The sequence below is a fragment of the Dendropsophus ebraccatus genome, chromosome 10 (assembly GCF_027789765.1).
Source record: "Dendropsophus ebraccatus isolate aDenEbr1 chromosome 10, aDenEbr1.pat, whole genome shotgun sequence".
Taxonomy (NCBI): Eukaryota; Metazoa; Chordata; class Amphibia; order Anura; family Hylidae; genus Dendropsophus; species Dendropsophus ebraccatus.
In genome coordinates, this window is record NC_091463.1 from 96,138,224 (window position 1) to 96,159,143 (window position 20,920).

The 20,920-nt window shown below is 48.7% G+C and overlaps 1 protein-coding gene across 1 annotated transcript; it reads right to left on the reverse strand.

Annotated features, from left to right (window-relative positions):
- Window positions 1-1,668: 1,668 nt before the first annotated feature.
- On the reverse strand, window positions 1,669-19,356 carry RTN2 (reticulon 2). The gene is made up of 10 exons (XM_069985562.1): window positions 19,199-19,356; window positions 14,616-14,666; window positions 12,819-13,124; window positions 6,889-6,966; window positions 5,210-5,408; window positions 3,477-3,615; window positions 3,273-3,342; window positions 3,088-3,134; window positions 2,493-2,551; window positions 1,669-1,922 (listed from the first exon to the last, which is right to left on the reverse strand). Exons 1-10 carry the CDS (start codon window positions 19,227-19,229, stop codon window positions 1,880-1,882), a joined length of 1,023 nt encoding a protein of 340 aa, XP_069841663.1. The 5' UTR covers window positions 19,230-19,356; the 3' UTR covers window positions 1,669-1,879.
- Window positions 19,357-20,920: the final 1,564 nt, after the last annotated feature.

Here is a 20,920-nt window from a genome sequence, read left to right on the forward strand (position 1 = left end):
GCCACCATCTCAGGATCTCGCCTAAGCTTTGTATTCATCTCCTCCACACCAGACCCTCCCTCTATTTGTCAGCAGAGATAAGGAGCTGAGGCCGACCCCTGAGGAGCCCCCCTATAATATTATCCTCCTCCTCCTCCAGTATACAGCCGGCACAATGTAGTAAGGCAGGTAACATTTTCCTGGCATCACTAAACTCACTACACAGAACATGTCTCCTCTGCTCTTGAGTCCAGTGGTGGTGGAGGAGGTGGCTCCCCTCTATTACAGCACCACCCTGGTATCAGTGACCGCTATACACCCCTCTATTACAGCACCACCCTGGTATCAGTGACCGCTATACACCCCTCTATTACAGCACCACCCTGGTATCAGTGACCGCTATACACCCCTCTATTACAGCACCACCCTGGTATCAGTGACCGCTATACACCCCTCTATTACAGCACCATCCTGGTATCAGTGACCGCTATACACCCCTCTATTACACACCACCCTGGTATCAGTGACCGCTATACACCCCTCTATTACAGCACCACCCTGGTATCAGTGACCGCTATACACCTCTCTATTACAGCACCACCCTGGTATCAGTGACCGCTATACACCCCTCTATTACACACCACCCTGGTATCAGTGACCGCTATACACCCCTCTATTACACACCACCCTGGTATCAGTGACCGCTATACACCCCTCTATTACACACCACCCTGGTATCAGTGACCGCTATACACCCCTCTATTACAGCACCGCCCTGGTATCAGTGACCGCCATACAGTCCTCTATTACACACCGCCCTGGTATCAGTGACCGCTATACACCCCTCTATTACAGCACCGCCCTGGTATCAGTGACCGCTATACACCCCTCTATTACAGCACCGCCCTGGTATCAGTGACCGCTATACACCCCTCTATTACAGCACCGCCCTGGTATCAGTGACCGCTATACACCCCTCTATTACAGCACCGCCCTGGTATCAGTGACCGCTATACACCCCTCTATTACACACCGCCCTGGTATCAGTAACTGCTATACACCCCTCTATTACAGCACCACCCTGGTATCAGTGACTGCTATACACCCCTCTATTACAGCACCGCCCTGGTATCAGTGACCGCTATACACCCCTCTATTACAGCACCGCCCTGGTATCAGTAACTGCTATACACCCCTCTATTACAGCACCGCTCTGATATCAGTCACCGCTATACACCCCTCTATTACAGCACCGCCCTGGTATCAGTGACCGCTATACACCCCTCTATTACACACCGCCCTGGTATCAGTGACTGCTATACACCCCTCTATTACAGCACCGCCCTGGTATCAGTCACCGCTATACACCCCTCTATTACAGCACCTCCCTGATATCAGTCACCGCTATACACCCCTCTATTACAGCACCATCCTGGTATCAGTGACCACTATACACCCCTCTATTACAGCACCGCCCTGGTATCAGTGACTGCTATACACCCCTCTATTACAAAACCGCCCTGGTATCAGTGACCGCTATACACCCCTCTATTACACACCGCCCTGGTATCAGTGACCGCTATACACCCCTCTATTACAGCACCGCCCTGGTATCATATCTATCTCTCTCTCTATATAATGTTTCTTTCCTTCCGTCCATTCTGATCAGTTACAATTTATGAGACAAAATTCAAATAAAAAAAACAGACACCATTTATTGTGCACAGAATCCCAAAAATCAGAGTGATCAAATCATCGTCCTGTGACTTGTTCTTCGTGTAACAATGATGGGAGTTTTCTGAGGAGGTCATTGGGGGTATCTTTGGATCAGGAAGACCCCTGTAGATGGCGTCAGGTGGTGTACCCGGAGGGGGAGGGGCGGTGCAGGGTCCACAGGTCCTCAATCCTTTTTGGCTCCTTGTTTTCTCAGCTGAGCACGAAACCTGAAGCAAAGAAACAAGTGGTGAATGTGAGTCTATACAAGAGCGCCCCCTGCTGGTCACTAGTTGTACTGCTTTAATAATAAGGGTAACACTGCAAAACCCTATACAGAGCCTCTACACTGGACCCCTCCATCACCCTGATCCTAGAAAATCCTGGAGTTATATGGCCTTAAATTATCTATTAGTGCATAGATCTGATCGGCAGTCCTATGTAACCCCACAGATAACACAGTAATATCTCTGAATACAGATAATGTAGTAGCTGTCACCTGCAGTCCTATGTAACCCCACAGATAACACAGTTATATCTCTGAATACAGATAATGTAGTAGCTGTCACCTGCAGTCCTATGTAACACTACAGATAACAGTGATATCTCTGAGTACAGATAATGTAGTAGATATCACCTGCAGTCCTATGTAACCCCACAGATAACACAGTGATAACATTACATAGGACTGCCAGTAACAGTATTATTTTTTAAGCACAGTCACATAACACAGTCAGCTCTGCTATGCGCACATGTCTCTCAGCAGTCGCCATTGTCTTCTATTACATGAAGTTTCTTACTTTGCTCTAAATGATGCAAACCGACCGGTGACCATGGAGACGTATCGATCGACCAGCGCCTGCGGAGAGATGGAGGGGGGATGTCAGTGTGTAGATAAATATATATACCCCCTGCTGTCTGTATATACATAGCCAGTGATTGTATACTGTAGGGGTCCTGTCACAGATAGCTGTATTCCCCAATATCTATGTGTAGCTGCTCCGTCCACATGTCACTGGCCCATACCCTGTATCTATATGTGCCCACACCTCTATAGGTCACAACTGGTTGTGCCCTAGATGACCATCTATAGGTCAGTGCCCCCCAATATCTATATGTGCTCATCACTTCTATAAGTTGTTTCCCCCTATATCTATATGTGGCCAGCACCTCTATAGGTTGTGTCCCCCTATATCTATATGTGCTCATCTCCTCTATACGTTGTGTCCCTCTATATCTATATGTGCTTAGCAGCTATATAGGATGTGTCCCCCTATATCTATATGTACTCATCACCTCTATAGGTTGTGTCCCCCTATATCTATATGTGCTCATCTCCTCTATAGGTTGTGTCCCCCTATATCTATATGTGCTCAGTAAATCTGTGTCACTCACCTGGTTGTGTTTGTACATGACAGGAAATGTGAAGACTCCGATCACCCCTACAGCAAAGAAAGAAGAGCATGAGGGCACGGAGCGGCATGTGGGGACCCTGAGTGCCCCCCAATATCCCACACTACCCCCAGTATATATACTGTATACAGGAGGAGCACCCCACAGGTGAGAGGTCGGGGTATTACCAAGAAGCAGAAGGGTCAGTCCATTCACCACAGCGCCAACATATGTGAGGAGGTAGAGGAGGAGTAAGAACTGTGGGAAGAAGAAACATCAGGGAAGAGAGTACAGTTATGTATGGAGGACAGAAGGGTGAGGTCTACGGGGGTGGGGTCGGAATGCTGAGGCGAACGGGGGTAAGGGGGGCGATGTGTACAGGGGGACCTTACCTTTAGTGACTCCTTTGTGTCCTGCACTAAAAAGTGTCTGCGGAGGGTGGAGAGTGCAGTAAAGAAAAGAACCACAATGCGAGCAGCGACCACCTCCACCTGCTGAGGGGGAAGAATCGGCTCCATGTCCAGATACTTCCTGAGGAGAGGAAAAGCAAGGTGTTAGGGCTCATTCCCATGTTCCATGAAACACGGACAGGGAAGCCCTGTAGTGAATTCTTTACTTCATTATGGTACCGCAAAGATTCTAACACTTTCCCCGCTTACATGCATGATATTGGCACATCCACTACAGGGCTTCCCTGTCCGTGTTGTCCGTGAGAATTAGTCCTAACACTCTGATACATCACAACTGCTCTGCTGCACTGAGTGACACTGACACTGCTACAACACTAAGGGTGAATTCAGAATACGGAATCCGCGTGGATAAATTGCAGCGGATTCCGGCGGCCGCGCACCTCTCCGCCGTCCCATAGAGACCATTCTATGCATGAGCAGATTCCTCATTCTGCCGAAAGAATTGACATGTCAATTCTTTCGGCGGATAGCAGAATTGGCCCACCCATAGAATTGTGTCTATGAAGCCGGCGGAAAGGCGCACGACCGTGAGCAGATACTAGTGATGGAATCCACCAGAATTTATCCATGCGGATTCCGTAATTTGAATCCACCCTAACACTGAGAATGCTGCAGATCTATGTTACACCAATAACCAGTGACAACTTCAGGCCACTGCTACACTGAGAAACACCAAACTACTACAATACTCTGCTACGGCAGGTACCACTTATACTGGTGCCAATCTCTGCTATTCTGCCACAAGGCTACAGCAAATCTGCTACACAGAGAACCACTGAGACTGCAAAAATCCCCCACAACACTGCATGAATCGAGCACTGACTCCCACCACTGCATCCCTGCCTCAATGCCTCCCGTCAATGCATCTCACCACTGCATCAATGCCTCCCATAACTGCATCACTGCCTCCTATCACTGCCTCCCATCACTGCATCACTGCCTCCCATCACTGCCTCCCACCACTACATTACTGCATCACTGCCTCCCATCACTGCATCACTGCCTCCCATCACTGCATCACTGCCTCCCATCACTGCATCACTGCCTCCCATCACTGCATCACTGCCTCCCATCACTGCATCCCATCACTGCATCACTGCCTCCCATCACTGCATCACTGCATCCCATCACTGCATCACTGCCTCCCATCACTGCATCCCATCACTGCATCACTGCCTCCCATCACTGCATCATGGCCTCCCATCACTGCATCCCATCACTGCATCACTGCCTCCCATCACTGCATCACTGCCTCCCATCACTGCATCATGGCCTCCCATCACTGCCTCCCATCACTGCATCACTGCCTCCCATCACTGCATCACTGCCTCCCATCACTACATTACTGCCTCCCATCACTGCATCACTGCCTCCCATCACTGCCTCCTATCATCAACACTGCATCACTGCATCGCTGCCTCCCATCATCAACACTGCAGCATTGCCTCCCATCACTGCATCACTGCCTCCCATCACTGCATCACTGCCTCCCATCACTGATGCTGCTTTCCTACCCCAAGTACCACTAATTCTGCAATAATTTATCTTCACACCCGCTCCTGCCGCTGCACCCCTCACACTGACAGTATCTGCTGCACCAAGTAGCCTGCCCTAGTGTAGCAGAGCCGTCTGCTGGATTGGGGAGTGTCACTTACTGGAAGGGATTGCCTCCATCTCCTTTCTTCAGGAGTTTGTGATAGAGCCGCATGGTGAATGCCGCACAGAGGATGAGGAGGCAGGCATACGAGAGGACGCTGATCACACTGAACTGGATTAGGCACAGCAGGCACAGGGTGATACCGGTGAGACAGCTGGCAGAGAGGGTGATGTCCCTCCAGTACAGGAGGTCTGCCACTGAGAGAGAGAGAGAGAGGGGAAGGAGACTGTCAGTATGGAGGAGGGCATCAGCATGGCCAGACAGTGTGAGGAGGGCATCAGCATGGCCATATGTATATTATCCACCTCAGGAAGCAGCACCACCCATGGCATACATGGAGTAATTGGCCTTGTATCATGTGATTGGGGGTGATGACAACAATGATAGTATTACAGATACATAATACTCCAGACGGCTTCCAGAGAATTCTGTACTGATCTGAAGCCTGAGGGTCTTATTAGACGAAATGACTTTTAACAATTAACGATCGCAAACAAGAACTACTTGAAATCGTTCACCGTATTACACAGAACGATAGTCGTTACTACGATCATTTACTCCTTATAACCAATCAGATTCCACTTCTCATTCCTCACAGACTCTTTGGAAAATGAAAGGTGGAATCTGATTGGTTGCTAGGGGCAACTGGGCCAGTTTCACTTTACACCATGTTAGATAAATCTCCCCACTGTGTTTATACAGAGTACGAGTATCAATGATTTTAGGTTCAGCCCAAAAGATGCGATCAACACCACATGAACAATTTGTCAGTCATTACCTGCATTCACAGGTGTCAGTCTATACGTTATTGGGCCCCATACTACTTCCTTAATACAGGTCATTCACCATATAAGAGCAGTAATAACAATGGGATGATGGGCCCGGGGGTCGTACTGTAGTCAGGGGGCCACACTGCCCTCTGCCCCGGCCTGGGACCTATTGATCCTTCTACCAAATTAAGGGCCCTTATTAAAGAGGTAATAACATTAGGACCTTGGGCCCCATTTACTCCACAGGCCCCAGTCACGACGGGGCCCTCTGGATGCAGGACGGAGTGGTCAGATGTGGCCCTCTGGATGCAGGACTGGGTGGTCACATGTGGCCCTCTGGATGCAGGACTGGGTGGTCACATGTGGCCCTCTGGATGCAGGACTGGGTGGTCACATGTGGCCCTCTGGGTGCAGGACTTGGTGGTCACATGTGGCCCTCTGGGTGCAGGACGGGGTGGTCACATGTGGCCCTCTGGGTGCAGGACGGGGTGGTCACATGTGGCCCTCTGGGTGCAGGACGGGGTGGTCACATGTGGCCCTCTGGGTGCAGGACGGGGTGGTCACATGTGGCCCTCTGGGTGCAGGACGGGGTGGTCACATGTGGCCCTCTGGGTGCAGGACGGGGTGGTCACATGTGGCCCTCTGGGTGCAGGACGGGGTGGTCACATGTGGCCCTCTGGGTGCTGGACGGGGTGGTCACATGTGGCCTTCTGGGTGCAGGACGGGGTGGTCACATGTGGCCCTCTGGGTGCAGGACGGGGTGGTCACATGTGGCCCTCTGGGTGCAGGACGGGGTGGTCACATGTGGCCCTCTGGGTGCAGGACGGGGTGGTTACATGTGACCCTCTTTCCCCCCTTGTTGCCCTTCTCCCCATTTCCCCCTGTATTCGTCTCCCTCAGAACTCACCCGCTTTCCTCATGGTTTCCTCCTGGTAGCTGCTCCGGCTCTGGGGTGACAGGTGGTGGGACTCTCTGCGGCCGACGTCTGTGAGGGACAGAAGACGACACTAAATATAGACAGGAAGGGACAACCCCCCTGAGACTAGCAACAACCTCTGTCCAGAGAACCCCCCCTGAGGCCAAAAAAAGACCCTGAGAACAGCTGTCCACACCGGAGGGTCAGCTGCTCCGCACCCCTCATATACCAGCAGGAGCCACCTATAATGGGGTTCAGCAGCTATACCTTATATAAGATCCTCCACTCCTCCAGTGATGAAGGATGAGCCCCATGTGTCCCCACAATCACCCTCATCATCCTATTACAGCTGGGGCAGGTGTGCGACACAGCCGGGGATTCTTCTCATTCACAAAAGCTTTAAAACAAAGCTGCGCGGCTTATAGAGATCACACAACGCCAGGCGATAAGCCGCAATGCTGGAGAGTTTGCCGGGAGGAACCCATTGTATCTGCATCACATAATGTTATCCTGTACTGATCCCGAGTTACATCCTGTATTATACTCCAGAGCTGCACTCACCATTCTGCTGGTGGGGTCACTGTGTACATACATTACATTACTGATCCTGAGTTACATCCTATATTATACTCCAGAGCTGCACTCACTATTCTGCTGGTGGGGTCACTGTGTATATACATTACATTACTGATCCTGAGTTACATCCTTTAATTTATTTTATTAACTATTTTAAACATAATAAATAAATACAGAAATAAATATAGTGTATCTTAACAGAACAAAACAATACTAAAAATTAACAAAACAAAACACACCGTAACATAAGGTGGTAATAGTGCTGGTGGTAGTGGTAATAGTACTGGTGGTGGTAGTAATAGTACTGGTGGTAGTGGTAATAGTACTGGTGGTAGTGGTAATAGTACTGGTGGTGGTAATAGTACTGGTGGTGGTAATAGTACTGGTGGTAGTGGTAATAGTACTGGTGGTAGTGGTAATAGTACTGGTGGTGGTAATAGTACTGGTGGTAGTGGTAATAGTACTGGTGGTAGTGGTAATAGTACTGGTGGTGGTAATAGTACTGGTGGTGGTAATAGTACTGGTGGAGGTAATAGTACTGGTGGTAGTGGTAATAGTACTGGTGGTGGTAATAGTACTGGTGGTAGTGGTAATAGTACTGTTGGTGGTAATAGTACTGTTGGTAGTGGTAATAGTACTGTTGGTGGTAATAGTACTGGTGGTGGTAATAGTGCTGGTAGTGGTAATAGTACTGGTGGTGGTAATAGTACTGGTGGAGGTAATAGTACTGGTGGAGGTAATAGTGCTGGTGGTGGTAATAGTACTGGTGGTAGTGGTAATAGTACTGGTGGTGGTAATAGTACTGGTGGTAGTGGTAATAGTACTGGTGGTAGTGTTAATAGTACTGGTGGTAGTGTTAACAGTACTGGTGGTAGTGTTAACAGTACTGGTGGTGGTAATAGTACTGGTGGTAGTGGTAATAGTACTGGTGGTGGTAATAGTACTGGTAGAGGTAATAGTGCTGGTGGTGGTAATAGTACTGGTGGTAGTGGTAATAGTACTGGTGGTGGTAATAGTACTGGTGGTGGTAATAGTACTGGTGGTAGTGGTAATAGTACTGGTGGTGGTAATAGTACTGGTGGTGGTGGTAATAGTACTGGTGGTGGTAATAGTACTGGTAGAGGTAATAGTGCTGGTGGTGGTAATAGTACTGGTGGTAGTGGTAATAGTACTGGTGGTGGTAATAGTACTGGTGGTAGTGGTAATAGTACTGGTGGAGGTAATAGTACTGGTGGTAGTGGTAATAGTACTGGTGGAGGTAATAGTACTGGTGGTAGTGGTAATAGTACTGGTGGTAGTGTTAATAGTACTGGTGATAGTGTTAACAGTACTGGTGGTGGTAATAGTACTGGTGGTAGTGGTAATAGTACTGGTAGAGGTAATAGTGCTGGTGGTGGTAATAGTACTGGTGGTAGTGGTAATAGTACTGGTGGTGGTAATAGTACTGGTGGTAGTGGTAATAGTACTGGTGGTAGTGGTAATAGTACTGGTGGTAGTGGTAATAGTACTGGTGGTAGTGGTAATAGTACTGGTGGTAGTGGTAATAGTACTGGTGGTGGTAATAGTACTGGTGGTAGTGGTAATAGTACTGGTGGTAGTGGTAATAGTACTGGTGGTGGTAATAGTACTGGTGGTGGTAATAGTACTGGTGGTAGTGGTCATAGTACTGGTGGTAGTGGTCATAGTACTGGTGGTGGTAATAGTACTGGTGGTGGTGGAAATAGTACTGGTGGTGGTGGTAATAGTACTGGTGGTGGTGGTAATAGTACTGGTGGTGGTGGTCATAGTACTGGTGGTGGTAATAGTACTGGTGGTGGTGGAAATAGTACTGGTGGTGGTAATAGTACTGGGGGTGGTGGTAATAGTGCTGGTGGTGGTAATAGTGCTGGTAGTGGTAATAGAAGTGGTGGTGGTAATAGTGCTGGTGGTGGTAATAGAAGTGGTGGTGGTAATAGTGCTGGTGGTGGTAATAGTGCTGGTAGTGGTAATAGTACTGGTGGAGGTAATAGTGCTGGTGGTGGTAATAGTGCTGGTAGTGGTAATAGAAGTGGTGGTGGTAATAGTACTGGTGGTGGTAATATATACATCCCATCCCATGCCCCAGTATTATATACAATATATACAAACACAAAGACATTTACAATACACTAACTTCTGAAAATATATAATCTACTATACAAACCCAACAATAATGAGACTTCTCAGCCCCACACACAGCCCGAAAGCCCAAGATCAGCGCCTGCAAGCCCTATACTCCAGTATCTCTACAGCACAAAAGACTAATGTGCCAGCATCAGCCGCCACCAGGAGAGGAGACGTAGGCTAAGGTACTTTAAAGGCAGAGCCCCTCCAAAGACAAGAGGCTCCAGCAGCCCCCAGCCTCTTGTACTCCAGAGAGCGCACCTTCACCAGGTCACAGTGTGCCCCTAACCACCTCTTCCACAAAGGGCGCTGTGCCCCTAACCACCTCATCCACAGGGGGCGCTGTATCCCTAACCACCTCATCCACAGGGGGCGCTGTGCCCCTAACCACCTTATTCACAGGGGGCGCTGTGCCACTAACCACCTCATTCACAGAGGGCGCTGTGCTCCTAACCACCTCATCCACAGAGGGCGCTGTGCCCCTAACCACCTCATCCACAGAGGGCGCTGTGCCCCTAACCACCTCATCCACAGAGGGCACTGTGCCCCTAACCACCTCATCCACAGGGGGCGCTGTATCCCTAACCACCTCATCCACAGAGGGCGCTGTGCCCCTAACCACCTCATCCACAGAGGGCACTGTGCCCCTAACCATCTCATCCACAGGGGGCGCTGTATCCCTACCCACCTCATCCACAGGAGGGCGCTGTGCCCCTAACCACCTTATCCACAGAGGGCGCTGTGCCCCTAACCACCTCATCCACAGGGGGCGCTGTACCCCTAACCACCTCATCCACAGGGGGCGCTGTGCCCCTAACCACCTCATCCACAGAGGGCGCTGTGCCCCTAACCATCCCATCCACAGGAGGGCGCTGTGCCCCTAACCACCTCATCCACAGGGGGCGCTGTGCCCCTAACCACCTCATTCACAGAGGGCGCTGTGCCCCTAACCACCTCATCCACAGAGGGCGCTGTGCCCCTAACCACCTCATCCACAGAGGGCGCTGTGCCCCTAACCACCTCATCCACAGAGGGCACTGTGCCCCTAACCACCTCATCCACAGGGGGCGCTGTATCCCTAACCACCTCATCCACAGAGGGCGCTGTGCCCCTAACCATCTCATCCACAGGGGGCGCTGTATCCCTACCCACCTCATCCACAGGAGGGCGCTGTGCCCCTAACCACCTTATCCACAGAGGGCGCTGTGCCCCTAACCACCTCATCCACAGGGGGCGCTGTACCCCTAACCACCTCATCCACAGGGGGCGCTGTGCCCCTAACCACCTCATCCACAGAGGGCGCTGTGCCCCTAACCATCCCATCCACAGGAGGGCGCTGTGCCCCTAACCACCTCATCCACAGGGGGCGCTGTGCCCCTAACGACCTCATCCACAGGGGGCGCTGTATGCCTAACCCCCTCATCCACAGGGGGCGCTGTGCCCCTAAACACCTCATCCACAGAGGGCGCTGTGCCCCTAACCACCTCATCCACAGAGGGCGCTGTGCCCCTAACCATCTCATCCACAGGAGGGCGATACTAAACACCATGCACTCCACGTGTGGTACCTGATCACTATGCTGACTAGGAATAAAGTGCTCCGGTCCCAGGACATACTAAAAAGCATGAAGAAAAAGAATGAAGAAAAAAAATCAACATTATTTCCTATGGGGAAACATCTAAAATATGGTTTTAATTGGTTTTATTACTTAGATAGACCCGGAATGAGCAGCATTTTTCTGTAGTGCTCAGTGGACTGAGCGTATACGCCACTGATACCCAGGTGTACCTTGCACAGGTAAGGTATAACACATCGGTATTTTATGGCGTATACGCTCAGTCCACTGAGCACTACAGAAAAATGCTGCTCATTCCGGGTCTATCTAAGTAATAAAACCAATTAAAACCATATTTTACATGTTTCCCCATAGGAAATAATGTTTATTCTTTTTCGTCATGCTTTTTAGTATGTTCCTCTGGTCCCAGCCACCAAGGTTTCTGAATGCTCCATAGGCCCATTCCACCCCACCCCTCCTTCTCCAGATTCTTTAGCCTTACTGTCCACCGCTCGGCCACCTCTCCTGGCACTGCCCAACACTGAGCTAATATCACTGTCCCACCTCACGGCCGGTACCTCACCTGCTCCACCACTGCTAATGCAAAGACAGAGCGTACCGCCATTCTAGACTCCATACTCTCCCCATTCTCCTGCAGAACAGAGCTGGGCTGAGATATGGGGTTCACACAGTGAGCCGACCCTACTGCAAGTCCAGGGGGCACAGGGAGGGGGGAATATACAAATTGTAGCTGCTCCTGAGGCTTGGTCTGGGGAGAAGGGGTGCAGTCCAAAACAGAAGACAAGGATTTCCTCCAAACATACAGCACATCAAACAAAAGCCTCACAGCAACACACAGGAACTGGAAGAAGCTCCCTCTAGTGGCCAGAATGCAGAGCTGCACTCACTATTCTGGTGGGGTCACTGTGTATATACATTACTGATCCTGAGTTACATCCTATATTATACCCCAGAGCTGCACTCACTATTCTGCTGGTGGGGTCACTGTGTATATACATTACATTACTGATCCTGAGTTACATCCTATATTATACCCTAGAGCTGCACTCACTATTCTGCTGGTGGGGTCACTGTGTACACACATTACTGATCCTGAGTTACATCCTGTATTATACTCCAGAGCTGCACTCACTATACTGCTGGTGGGGTCACTGTGTACATACATTACGTTACCGATCCTGTACTGATTCTTAGTTACATCATGTATTATACTCCAGAGCTGCACTCACTATTCTGCTGGTGGGATCACTATGTACATACATTACTGATCCTGAGTTACATCCTGTATTATACTCCAGAGCAGCACTCACTATTCTGCTGGTGGGATCACTGTGTACACACATTACTGATCCTGAGTTACATCCTGTATTATACTCCAGAGCTGCACTCACTATACTGCTGGTGGGGTCACTGTGTACACACATTACTGATCATGAGTTACATCCTGTATTATCATGCAGAGCAGCACTCACTATTCGGCTGGTGGGATCACTATGTACATACATTACTGATCCTGAGTTACATCCTGTATTATACTCCAGAGCTGCACTCTCTATTCTGCTGGTGAAGTCTGTGTATACAGTGAGCACTTCCTCTGCTGTATGCGATAGTACCACATATATCTCACCCATTGTGATCCCTGATACCCTCGGCTGGGGTTTCTCCACTAGTGTCTGTTCCTCGTAGTTCCTCAGGGGCAGGGCTTGTGTTAGCTGACACGCCTTCTCTAGAAGAACAAAGGTCACAGTCTCCTCCTCCGGTTCCTCTTTCCGTGGTATCTGTCCTCGGCCCAGACCCCGTCCCTTCCGGGCCCTTACTGCGGGACGAGGTAATGGAGCTGAGCTTCCAATGGTAATGTAAGAAAAGGTTGGCTCCTGAGGTGAAGGTAAGGGCCACAGGTCAGCCAGGGTCACCGGGTCATCATCGAGGTCACCTACAACACAGACAACAAGGCTGAGCAGAAGGACACTGAGTATGAGGCGTCCATGTGCTGCCAGTCACCAGACGTACAATGCTCGGTGGGCGGTGGGTGGCTGCCCTCGGGGGTGTGGCCTCCTGATCCCAGAGCGGAACAAAGAGACACAAAAATGAAGTAAACAAAAATGACGATGCAGAAGAGAGAAAAACAACAGATAGACACTGTTACCTAACACAACATGATACAAGACAATGTAACAAAACACAACACATTGTAACAAAACAGCATTATTACAACACAATACAATGTAACAACTCAACAAAATGTAACAAAACAGCAATATTACAACACAACAAAATAACAACAAAATGTAACAAAACAGCAATATTACAACACAATACAATGTAACAACACAACAAAATGTAACAAAACACGACACATTGTAACAAAACAGCAATATTACTCCACAATACAATGTAACAACAAGACAAAATGTAACAAAACACAACATAATGTAACAGAAAACAGTGTAACAATACAGCAAAACAGACAAAACACAAGGTAAGGGATGGCTAAACTATTATGGGATGGCACCCTGGGGTGACTGGACTATTATGGGATGGCACTCTGGGGTGACTGGACTATTATGGGATGACACTCTGGGGTGGATCAGAGTATTATGGGGTAGCACTCTGAGGTCGATGGGACTATTATGAGATGGCACTCTGGGGTGATAGGGAGTATTATGGGATGGCACTCTGGGGTGATAGGGAGTATTATGGGATGGCACTCTGGGGTGATAGGGAGTATTATGGGATGGCACTCTGGGGTGGTAGGGAGTATTATGGGATGGCACTCTGAGGTGGAAGGGAGTATTATGGGATGGCACTCTGGGGTGGATCAGAGTATCATGGGGTAGCACTCTGGGGTCGATGGGACTATTATGAGATGGCACTCTGGGGTGATAGGGAGTATTATGGGATGGCACTCTGGGGTGATAGGGAGTATTATGGGATGGCACTCTGGGACGAATCAGAGTATTATGTGGTAGCACTCTGGGGTGAATGGGACTATTATGGGGTAGCACTCTGGGGTGGATAGGAGTATTATGGGATGACACTGTTAGTTTCCACCACTAAGAGGCCCCGTAGTCCCTGCTGCCCTAAAGCCTGCCATTACTATGCCCCAATGTAATAACATTCCACATGGAGATCACATGGCTGCCTGGGGGCGCCTGGTGATAGGGGGTCCAGCCTTGGTTGGTCATGCCTCCCTTCCTATAGATTGGTAAAAACCTGTGCAGCACCCCTTTAGACCCCTCAAGAATAATCCTGGGGGCAACAAACATCCGGCTCTTCTATCCTAGTCGTCATCTAAGGTTTCTATGGGTCCTGCCTACATCCAGCAGGGGCGGAGCCGTGACTACCTCTCACAGTGTAGGGTTGTGTCAGGAGACCCCGGGCTGCTTCAGTATGGAGGACACACACATACACACAGAAGCTTTACCATCCGGGGGGCAGGAGTCCGGGGTACTGGAGGCAGTTGATGGAGCGTCCTCTGCAGGAGAAGCACAGACATTACACAGTCATAATCCTCTCACCACAGTTATGTCATACAGTCAATTCATGTGCTTTAGGGTTTAGGGCTGAAAATATTATAATTATCTTCTAGTAACGTCATCAAGAACACCTGCACAGTATTGCTCATATCCAAACACCTGCACAGTGCTGCTCATACCCAAACACCTGCACAGTGCTGCTCATACCCAAACACCTACACAGTACTGCTCATACCCAAACACCTGCACAGTACTGCTCATACCCAAACACCTACACAGTACTGCTCATACCCAAACACCTACACAGTACTGCTCATACCCAAACACCTGCACAGTACTGCTCATACCCAAACACCTACACAGTGCTGCTCATACCAAAACACCTACACAGTGCTGCTCATACCAAAACACCTACACAGTGCTGCTCATACCAAAACACCTACACAGTGCTGCTCATACCCAAACACCTACACAGTGCTGCTCATACCAAAACACCTGCACAGTACTGCTCATACCCAAAGACCTACACAGTACTGCTCATACCCAAACACCTACACAGTACTGCTCATACCCAAACACCTGCACAGTACTGCTCATACCCAAACACCTACACAGTACTGCTCATACCCAAACACCTACACAGTACTGCTCATACCCAAACACCTGCATGCAGTGTCCCAGAACATGCAGACTACTACTCCTATTATGGCCATTTCTATTGCTGTGTCAATGCCTGTTCTGGTAAGTGTTTGCACTGCAACTGCTGCTGGTTTTCCCCTAGTATTCTCTAGTAATGTGCCTTCTCATGTGTATTCTCATGTATTCCTGTGTATTATTGCATTGTACAGTGGTATGCAAGGCTGTTGATCACGTGACCGTGCCAGTGCCCTGTAACCATGGTTCCTCCAATGGCCAACTAGCTCTGGCCAGGAGCAACCATGTGACCTCCCACTTCCTCCTAACAAGTTAGTCTTCCCCCTGCTTCCAAGCAAGGAGGATGTGTGTCGTCCCTCTCCTGCCTCAGAGGAGTTGGGCTTCTTCTCTGCAGCTCCCACTTCACCACTAGAAGTGCGGATCGAGTGCTCTGCTGTATTCAAGTCTTCGGCTGTATCTGCCTGCTCAAGTGTCCAGAGTCTTCTCTCTCATCTGGGTGTCATTCCGTTATCTCTCCTCATCGCTGCAAGGATTCACAGCAAGTATTATTCTCAAGCTAATCCACCCAGCAACGCTATTTCTCTCATACTCCTACTCCCATCATCCGGCACGTATTCTCACAGCCTATGCAGCACCACTCCTGCCTTATTTGTCAAAGCCTGCTATATACCCGGTTGCATCCGGACAGAACTGTTGCTACTAGTTACCTCATCTATAATAAAACCGCTGTTACTGAACCCTGGCATTGGTGTCCACTAACTGGTGCCCTGACTAAGTGCAGCGAAGAATCGCATGCCCATCATCACCCGCAGATTCCACAGACCGGCCCTACAGCTGTGCCGCCCTCAGGCCTATACCGTGACAAGTATAACCCCTGCGGCTGCCCCGGTCATTGCCCGCTCATAACACCAGCACTGCGGAAGTGGCCCCCAGGGGCCAGGGCATCGCATACACAGTACTGCTCATACCCAAACACCTGCACAGTACTGCTCATACCCAAACACCTACACAGTACTGCTAATACCCAAACACCTGCACAGTACTGCTCATACCCAAACACCTGCACAGTACTGCTCATACCCAAACACCTGCAAAGTACAGCTAATACCCAATAACATGGACAGTGCTGCTCATTCCCAAACACCTACACAGTTCTGCTCATACCCAATAACATGGAAAGTGCTGCTCATACCCAAACACCTACACAGTACTGCTCATACCCAAACACCTGCACAGTACTGCTCATACCCAAACACCTACACAGTACTGCTCATACCCAAACACCTGCACAGTACTGCTCATACCTAAACACCTGCACAGTACTGCTCATACCCAAACACCTGCACAATACTGCTAATACCCAAACACCTGCACAGTACTGCTCATTCCCAAACACCTGCACAGTACTGCTCATTCCCAAACACCTGCACAGTACTGCTCATTCCCAAACACCTGCACAGTACTGCTCATACCCAAACACCTGCACAGTACTGCTAATACCCAATAACATGGAAAGTGCTGCTCATACCCAAACACCTGCACAGTACTGCTAATACCCAAACACCTGCACAGTACTGCTCATACCCAAACACCTGCACAGTACTGCTCATACCCAAACACCTGCACAGTACTGCTCATACCCAAACACCTACACAGTACTGCTCATACCCAAACACCTGCACAGTACTGCTCATACCCAAACACCTACACAGTACTGCTCATACCCAAACACCTGCACAGTACTGCTCATACCCAAACACCTGCACAGTACTGCTCATACCCAAACACCTGCACAGTACTGCTCATTCCCAAATACCTGCACAGTACTGCTCATTCCCAAACACCTGCACAGTACTGCTAATACCCAATAACATGGAAAGTGCTGCTCATACCCAAACACCTGCAGAGTACTGCTTATCCCCAAACACCTGCACAGTACTGCTCATACCCAAACACCTGCACAGTACTGCTAATACCCAATAACATGGAAAGTGCTGCTCAAACCCAAACACCTACACAGTACTGCTAATACCTAAAAACCTGCACAGTACTGCTCATACCCAATAACATGGAAAGTGCTGCTCATACCCAAACACCTGCACAGTACTGTTCATACCCAAACACCTGCACAGTACTGCTGATACCCAAACACCTGCACAGTACTGCTCATACCCAATAACATGGAAAGTGCTGCTTATACCCAAACACCTGCATAGTACTGCTCATACCCAAACACCTGCACAGTAATGCTCATACCCAATAACATGGTAAGTGCTGCTCACACCCAAACACCTGCACAGTACTGCTAATACCCAAACACCTGCACCGTACTGCTCATACCCAATAACATGGTAAGTGCTCCTCATACCCAATAACATGGACAGTGCTGCTCATTCCCAAACACCTGCACAGTACTGCTAATACCCAAACACCTGCACAGTACTGCTCATACCCAAACACCTACACAGTACTGCTAATACCCAAACAGCTGCTAATACAAAGGCACCTACCCAACACTGGAACTACACAGGCACCTACACAGCACTGCAAACACACAGACACATACGCAGCACTACTCATACCCAGGCACTGTTAATACACATCTACACCTGCACAGCACTGCTAAGAGACAGACAAATATATAGTACCTAGTGCTATTAATACACAGGCGCGCACACACACCACTGCTAATGCCATTTTCACACTGTGTAAGTAGTGTTCATTTACCACACCACATGGTACATGGTTTTCACCAAGGGACTGTGTGTATGACGGAGGCCACTTACTGGCATCCACCAGAGGTATAAGTCATACATACACGTCAGGGAGTCCCCAATATATACATCCAATAGACACTGCTTAACTGTGCATGACTCTAATACACTAAGATCTACACAGCACTGATAATACACATACAGACACATTACTGATAACAAACATAACACTCATAATACACACACAGCACTGATAACACACACAGCACTAATAACAGACATACACAACACTAACAACACACACAGCACTAATAACAGACATACACAACACTAATAACACACACAGCACTAATAACAGACATACACAACATGCACAGCACTAATAACACATGCACAGCACTAATAACATACATACACAACACTAATTATACACATACATACATACAACACTGATAATACACACGCACAGCACTAATAACATACATACACAACCCTGATAATACACACACAGCACTAATAACAGACATACACAGCACTGATAATACACATACAGACACAATACTGATAACAAACATAACACTCATAATACACACACACAGCACTAATAACATACATACACAACACTAATAATACACACACAGCACTAATAACAGATAATACACAGCACTGATAATACACGTACACAACACTGATAACAAACAAACATAACACTCATAATACACACACACTCACACAACACTCATAATACACACACAACACTCATAATACATACACAACACTCATAATACATACACAGCACTAATAACAGACATACGCAACACTGATGATACACACATGCAACACTAATACACACACGCAACACTGATAATACACATACACAACACTAATAATACACACACACACACACACAACACTAATAATACACATACACAACACTGATCATACACAGAGCAGGATATTCTCAGACTACAGGAGGGATGGACCAGTGATGGCACACCGCCATGTGATGATCTGGATGACATCATTCACACCAGGACCCAGTGTCCCCCCCGGTGTAGCCTACACCCATATGAAGCCCCTATGTACAGAATAGCCACAAAGATGGTGAAGCCGCAGCACCTGCATGCACAATCAGACACAATGAAACAGCAGGCGACACTTACTGCAGTGTGTGAACGACAGGACGTGTCCCATATCCGATGCCTGCCGGTGACACCCATACAGACCCACAGGAGCGCACCCCCCAGCATGCACCCTCACTGCCTAGCATCTCATTGTAGAGTAACCTGACACACACACAACTCACACACACAGGGAGGGGCCAGCACAGCAGACAAAGGCCTGGAGGGGGGGGGGGGCAGGAAATGACTCCACTCAGCCATTCATGGACCAACAGGCAGAGAGGACCAGAGACCGCTCCACCCCACAATCCTGTCATCCAACCAACTCCACACTGCTATACCATCAACCTGTCATCCCACCGACTCCACACTGCTATACCACAATCCTGTCATCCCACCGACTCCACACTGCTATACCACAATCCTGTCATCCCACCGACTCCACACTGCTATACCATCAACCTGTCATCATACCGACTCCACACTGCTATACCATAAACCTGTCATCATACTGACTCCACAATACTATACCATAATCCTGTCATACTGACTCCACACTGCTATACCACAATCCTGTCATCATACTGACTCCACACTGCTATACCACAATCCTGTCATCATACTGACTCCACACTGCTATACCACAATCCTGTCATCATACTGACTCCACACTGCTATACCACAATCCTGTCATCATACTGACTCCACACTGCTACACCACAATCCTGTCATACTGACTCCACACTGCTATACCACAATCCTGTCATCATACTGACTCCACACTGCTATACCACAATCCTGTCATCATACTGACTCCACACTGCTACACCACAATCCTGTCATAATGACTCCACACTGCTATACCACAATCCTGTCATACTGACTCCACACTGCTATACCACAATCCTGTCATCATACTGACTCCACACTGCTACACCACAATCCTGTCATACTGACTCCACACTGCTATACCATAACCCTGTCATACTAACTCCACACTGCTATACCATAATCCTGTCATACTAACTCCACACTACTATACCATAAGCCTGTCACACCGACTCCACACTGCTATACCATAATCCTGTCATACTGACTCCACACTGCTATACCATAATCCTGTCATACTGACTCCACACTGCTATACCATAATCCTGTCATACTGACTCCACACTGCTATACCATAATCCTGTCATACTGACTCCACACTGCTATACCATAATCCTGTCATACTGACTCCACACTGCTATACCATAAACCTGTCACATCGACTCCACACTGCTATACCATAATCCTGTCATACTGACTCCACACTACTATACCATAAGCCTGTCACACTGACTCCACACTGCTATACCATAATCCTGTCATACTGACTCCACACTGCTATACCACAATCCTGTCATCCCACCGACTCCACACTACTATACCATAGACCTGTCATCCAAGCAACTCCACACTGCTATATCATAGTCCTGTCATACTGACTCCACACTGCTACACCATAACCCTGTCATACTGACTCCACACTGCTACACCATAACCCTATCACACCGACTCCACACTGCTATACCACAATCCTGTCACACCAACTCCACACTGCTATACCACAATCCTGTCACACCAACTCCACACTGCTATACCACAATCCTGTCACACCGACTACACACTGCTATATCATAATCCTGTCACTCTGACTCCACACTGCTATACCATAATCCTGTCATCCCACCAACTCCACACTGCTATACCATAACCCTGTCA